General features: G+C 57.0%; 1 protein-coding gene across 2 annotated transcripts; it reads right to left on the reverse strand.

The window, feature by feature from the left end:
• Positions 1–2,563: 2,563 nt before the first annotated feature.
• Positions 2,564–6,000, reverse strand: GALR2 (galanin receptor 2). 2 transcript variants are annotated; one of them, XM_039716104.1, is made up of 2 exons: positions 5,423–6,000; positions 2,564–4,021 (listed from the first exon to the last, which is right to left on the reverse strand). In XM_039716104.1, the coding sequence occupies exons 1-2, from the start codon at positions 5,662–5,664 to the stop codon at positions 3,256–3,258; spliced, it is 1,008 nt and encodes a 335-aa protein (XP_039572038.1). In that variant the 5' UTR covers positions 5,665–6,000; the 3' UTR covers positions 2,564–3,255. The 2 variants fall into 2 exon arrangements, with proteins under 2 accessions (XP_039572038.1, XP_039572037.1); XM_039716103.1 differs by having other exon boundaries at positions 5,324–6,000.

Consider the following 6,000-nt stretch of genomic DNA (forward strand, 5'->3'; position numbering starts at 1 on the left):
TGTGTCCAACCCTGTGCAGCACCAGGGGAGGGCTCCGTGTGCTCCCTGCCTTTTTATGGTCAGGAATGTGTTTGCAACACGTTAATTAAGAGCGACCATGGTGGCCAGCACAGCCTGACCCTCTCACAGCTGAGCCCTTCATGCCCCTCTGAGAGCTGAGAGTGGAGCCTGGAGTCATGCTGAGACCATGGCAAGGGGCCACAGATGGGGTGAACCCCCTCTGCCTCCCCTTTTGCTTCCCCCAAGGCACTTGTGGGGTCTGGCACCCTTCCCTCACCTCCTGTTCTGCCCTGACACAGGGAATGTGTCTCTAACACCCAAGGTTTTGGGGCCAGAGCCCCATTTCTCCCTTATTTTTTAGCTGCCTGGCGCCCATGCTGGGGGCTGTGCCAGGGTCTGGGAGTGCTATCTGCTGCCTCCTAGACTGGGGAGCAAATTTGGCAGAGTAAATATTTGAAAACAAACCCACAAACCAAAATAACTTCTCTAACCTAGTGATAAATCTGTGTGGAAAGCTCACACTAACTGAGGTTGCAGCCAAGTGTCTCTCATCTCCCTTCTCCCACTCTTGGCTTGATGGGAGCTCAGTTTGGCCTATTCATTTTTCATTTCCAGTTAAATACGCCTTTATTAAATTTTAACTGGAACATAGGGACTTGCAGTGCTCTTAATTTAGGATAAAACCTCCCAAGGGAATGGACCAGGAGCCCATTTCTCTCAGCTGGGAGCATGTTGAGTGTCAGCAGATCCGGATGCTCTTGTCTTTTCCATCTGGGCCTGAGATGCTCTGTTATTTGAGGGGGAAAGTGGCTTCTAAATATGGTTTTGTGTTGGCAGCACAACCTCGTGTTTGCCCTTGGGGGGCTCATCAAGGCACGGGCTGGGTGTGAGGGTGATGGTTTCCTCCTCAGACGAGCAGGGACAATGTCAGATAAGGAGAGGGCTTTTTTTCTCTAATTCTGAATTTGCTGTAAACAGTGTAATGATCTGATTCACTCTTACAGCCTGCAGCCAAGGGAGAGTCAATTGATGGGTGAGCATCCATAAAATGAGGAGGGGTGTTGGATGTGTCACAACACAGAGCCCTGACCTTGCAGTCTGACCATCACCCAGCCCCTCTGCCCCTGCAGAGGGTGAGAGCAGCCATGTGAGCCATGTGCATGTCAGAGGGGATTTGGGGGTGCTGGGGGCAGCAGGGAGGTGCAGCCCCCAGGCTGGGAGCCGTGCAGAGCCTGCCCCCAGCCCACTGTCACCCTTTGGGACCTCACTGCTGACCAGTGCCCAGAAATAAGCAGGGGCCAGTGGTGCCCACGGCCTGGGAGAGGGGCACAGTGATGCTCTGGGCTGGCAGCTGAGGTAGGGGTGTCCTGGGACGTGTCTTCATGGTGTGGCTGGGCAGCTCTAGAGCAGTTAGCAGGGCAGGGCAGGGTCAGCCAGGGCTTGGGATGCTGTTGGAAAGGCTGGGGTGGGGTGGATGGGGGAGCAGAATCAGTGTCTCTGACAGGGGACATGGGGATATTGCACCCCCTGCCATGCCAGCACAGGGACCTGTGCCCTTGGGCAGCGCAGAGGTGCTGGGCCAACATCTCCATCCCCAAGGTGAGCTAAAAGCTGCCCAGGAGAGTGGATTGAACCCCTCAGTGTGTGTGGGATCCATGGAGGCAGATCCTGTGGCTCTCAGAGCAGAGGTAGATGAGGGCACGAGGAAAGTGAGGCTTTTAGCTGTGTTTGTGCAGCTGCTTCAATGTTTCCCCTGGCTGTGAAGAGTTGAGATTTATCCCTGTGAGCAGGGAGATAAATGCAGATGTAATTAATGGAGCTGCTTATACACTGCTCCCTGTAACTTATGTTGGGAACAGGACTAGACTAAATATCACCATCACTGATAGGAGGAGGTGGCCAATTTATGACCCTCTCTGTGGGGAGAGGAAGATCTGGTTATAATAACACTCAGCAGGGGAAAAGAAATGCTTTATAGTCAAAAGCTTCTCAAGAAAAAAAAAGGCCAAGCACTGGGGCTGGGTGGAGGAGAGCTCTGTTAGGACCAGACCTCCAGGGAGAGCCTGGACAGAAATACCCACCCAGCCCTGGGGAGCTCTGCCGTGGGGATTCACAACAGTGAAATCTGTGCAGACAGGCTCTGTAATGGCAGTTTACAGAGACCTGACCTTCATGGGGCTGTTGGGGTTCACAGCTGGGAATTGTAGGGATGCACAGCTCATCCTGCACTTTGGCCACCACCTCTGGCTGTGCTCTGCCACGGGTTTTTCAAAAGGGTGACCTGATCCTAGTCCCGTGATGCTCTTCTGGTAAACAAAAGGAAGGAATTCTTTCCCCAGTGGAGCCTTTGCAGGGTTAGGAGGTGGGAGGGTAAATCACAGCAGCCTCTTGTGGGCAGCAGCACTGAGAGGGTGCAGTGACATTCCCGTGCCACAGTGCCCCCCTCCAGGGGCATCACCCACATCCTCCGTCCCCCCTCAGCTTCCCTGCATCCAGCAGGACCCACCACCCCCCAGCCTCTCCTTCCCTGCAGCTGTGGGGCTTCCCAAAGGAGCTGGACACGGCAGTGGGGTGGAGGGGCTTTATTTATTCCTGGGCTGGCTGGGCACCCCCAGCTCTCACACAGCCCTGGCTGTGTCAGTGCCAGTGCCCTGCTTGTCTCCACGAGCACCTTGCCTGCTTGAGATGCTGAGCTGTCCCCAGGCTGTGCAAAGGCATTAAAATCCTTCCCCTAGCATGGGTGCATGGCTGTGCTTCCCTGGCCAACAACCTCCCTCCCCTTGGTCCTTGGTGACCTTCTGTGCTTTGCTCCTGGATTTTCCTACCTGAGCTGGGTTTGTGCTCAGTGCTGCCCCGGGATACAGCTCCTGAACCAGGACACAAACAAACCAAGACTTTCCAAATGCCCCTAAAAGTGCTTCCACAAGCTCCAGATGCTGTGCTGGTTGGAGGGGCCAGAGCTTTTCACAGGCTCTGGGTGTAGATGCAACAGGGAGTAAGTCCATCCATGACAGAGGAGCAGGTGCTTACACATGGCAGTGGATCTTTGGGTTTGATCTCTCTGCTCTCAACAAGTGCTTGGTGGAAGCAAATCCTGTCCTTGGTTAGTTCATGGCTGAGTTTGTATCAGCAGTATCACAGTTGTGATATCTGGGTGCATTTGAATGAAAAGACTTCAACTGCACCCATTTCAACCCAAAACAGAGCCCAGCCCCAGGCCTGCAATGCAAAGCCATGGGGTGGGAGGGAGCTCTGCTAGCTGACGCTGAAGGTGACAGAGGAGCCCTGTGCTCTGTGCTGCTGCCCCTGCAGCCCTGCCTGCCCCCAGGGCTGTGCGGGGGCCCTGCGGCCGGGCAGGGCTGCGCTCAGCTGGCTCGCCTCGCTGAGCTCTGCCTCCAGCGTGCTGACCGTGTTGGCAGCCTGGGCCACCTGCACCTTGTGCGCCGCCTTCTCGTGCAGGAGGCAGCTGAAGATCTTCTTGAAGCCCTTGCGGAAGTGCTTGGAGACCAGGGCGTAGACGATGGGGTTCACGCAGGAGTTGGCGTAGGAGACGACGTGCGAGAGGATGCGGAGCACGTACGTGGAGTGGTTCAGGGGGAAGTACCCGAACCACACGCAGAGGATGACCAGGTGGTGGGGCAGCCAGCAGAGGCAGAACAGCACGGCCACGATGATGATCATCCTGGTGACCTTCCTCTTGGCCTTCTTGGACTCCGACATGTCCTGGAGAGGGTCCACGGACCGCCACAGGTAGCGGATAGTCCGCACGTAGGTGAGGCTGAGGATGAGCACGGGGATGATGTAGCTGAAGATGAAGGTGCAGATGTCCATGATCTTGCGCTGGGAGATCTCCCAGATGGGGTGGCAGACGGTCAGGTTGGCCAGCTGGAACTCCTGGTAGTAGCTGAGGTAAGGGCCCGAGAAGATGAAGGAGAGGGCCCAGATGAGACAAATGGCCAGGAGGGCGTTCCTGGGTGTCCTCAGCTCCCTGGAGTGCAGGGGGTATCGGATGGCCAAGTACCTGCACGGGAGAGGGACAGGGACATGGCTGCAGTCCTGGGGAGGGCACAGAGAGAGCATCGCCAGGAGCAGGTTGGACAGAGGGCAGAAATGGATTTGGGCTTTCCAGGGCAGTTAGTCACAAAACTGATTCCCTGGTGCTTCTTAGGGACTCCGTGCAGCACAAAGGACTGAGGAAGATTCTCTCCCTGAGCCTGTCCTGTCACCCTCTGCTCTTGGCAGTGGTTGTGGGGACAGTGGGATGGTCCCATTGTGTCCCTCCCCTAATCCAGGAGACCCTCACTTGACCATCACTGTTAGGCACAGTGGAGCAGTGAGGATACAAAGGCAAGTGCCTGGGATTCCCAGACACAGCATTCCTTGTACTGGCACATGTGCGAGCACATCACCCCTTTTCAGAGCTGTAATTAGCTGGTCCCTTAATTGCACCCAGCTCTGAGGCTTGTGCAAGCCCTCCCTTGCTCAACACATCTGTTCTCTCAGCTCCATGGGATGCGGGAGGAGAGGCAGCCCCCGGGGGTGCTGCCAGCAGCCAGTGCAGTGCTGGGATGGCAGGACACATCCAGCCGGGCTCCAGGGCCTCCCAGGGGACTGGCACATGCACTTCCCACATCCCACCTTGCAGGATTTGGGCACTGAGTGGAGCAGCACCAGGAGCTCCCAGCCTCGTGCTTGCTACAGGGTCATAACTCACCGGCCTTGCAGAGGCAGGGACTGAGGTAAAGCACAGACAGGAGCACCAGGCTTCCCAGGAAAACCCTCCCTGGAACAGGCTGGGATAACCACTGGGACAAGGGACAGTATGGGAACAGAAAGAGGCTTTTTGCTAATAGAAGGAGAGGGTGGGAAAAATCAGTGTCTCAGCTCAAAGATCCCCGTGTTTTTTTCTCCTCAAGGTCTGCCTGCTTTGCTGGGGGTTGTTGGGAGGGAAGGGGCTCTCTCTGTACATCCCAGGAAGAGCCAGAGCTGCACAGGCACTCAGCTTTGCTTTCTCATTTTTCATCCCCACTTCACTGCCAGGGCCTGTGGATAAATCCCAATCCTACAGCTTCAGGGTCTGAAAGCTTCCTCCAGCTGGGCACTGGGGCCAGGGGTCCCGATCCAGCCCTCTGCAGCCCCTCATACTGGGACTTCCTCACACACATCAACTAGGAAATGCTGCTTGATTGCCCCAGGAGCCCCGGGACATCACAGCAGTCAGGATTTAGCCCCAGGGGAATTCTCCCCCTCCCTGCCCCGGTGGGATCCAGAGAAAGGGGAGCCTCAGGATGCAGGCAGCCCCTTGCCCCGTTCCCTTTCCTACCTGTCGAGGGAGACGGTGGCCAGGGTGAAGCTGCTGGCGTACATGGTGAGGTAGATGAAGAAGTGCACGGCCTTGCACATGAAGGGCCCGAACACCCACCCCTCCAGCGTGTAGATGGTGGCTTGGAAGGGGACGCAGAAGAGGATGAAGCAGAGGTCGGCCACCCCCAGGTTGAGGATGAAGAGGTTGGTTGTGTTCTTCACCTGCCCGTTGCGCAGCAGCACGGCCAGCACCAGGCTGTTGCCCACGGTGCCCACGAGGAAGATGATGAAGTACACGAGTGGGATGATGACGGACTCGGGCTGCCAGCCCCCCCCGGAGCCCAGCAGCGAGCCGTTCATGGCCGGGAGTGCACGGCTCGGGCGGGCAGCGGGCGTGGAGAAAGCACCGGGGGCACACGGGGAGAGGGGTGCGCAGGGAGATCAGTGTGGGCTGCAGGGAGAGCACGCTGGGGAGCACAGAAGGGAGGGAAAGGGAAAAGGAAAGGGAAAGGGGGTGCGGGGAATGGTCAGTGAGGAGCACACCGGGGATGCATGGGAAAGGGGTGGATAGGAAAAGACGTCCAGTGGGGAGTGCAGCAGGGATGCAAAGGAAAAGGAGGGGCAGGGAGAGGTCAGCAGGGATTGCACAGAAAAGGGGTGCAGGGAGAGGTCAGCAGGGATTGCACAGAAAAGGGG

This window comes from Passer montanus, unplaced genomic scaffold, assembly GCF_014805655.1.
Source record: "Passer montanus isolate IOZ18808 unplaced genomic scaffold, ASM1480565v1 scaffold35, whole genome shotgun sequence".
In the NCBI taxonomy this organism is placed as follows: Eukaryota; Metazoa; Chordata; class Aves; order Passeriformes; family Passeridae; genus Passer; species Passer montanus.

What these genes read in the sequence shown, in the direction of transcription:
- GALR2 (XM_039716103.1), bottom strand. Translation starts at nt 5,664, where the DNA reads ATGAACGGCTCGCTGCTGGGCTCCGGGGGGGGCTGGCAGCCCGAGTCC. An exon ending in GCCACCGTCTCCCTCGACAG is followed by an intron (nt 4,022 to 5,323) that starts GTAGGAAAGGGA and finishes TCTCCCGTGCAG; the next exon opens with GTACTTGGCCATCCGATACC.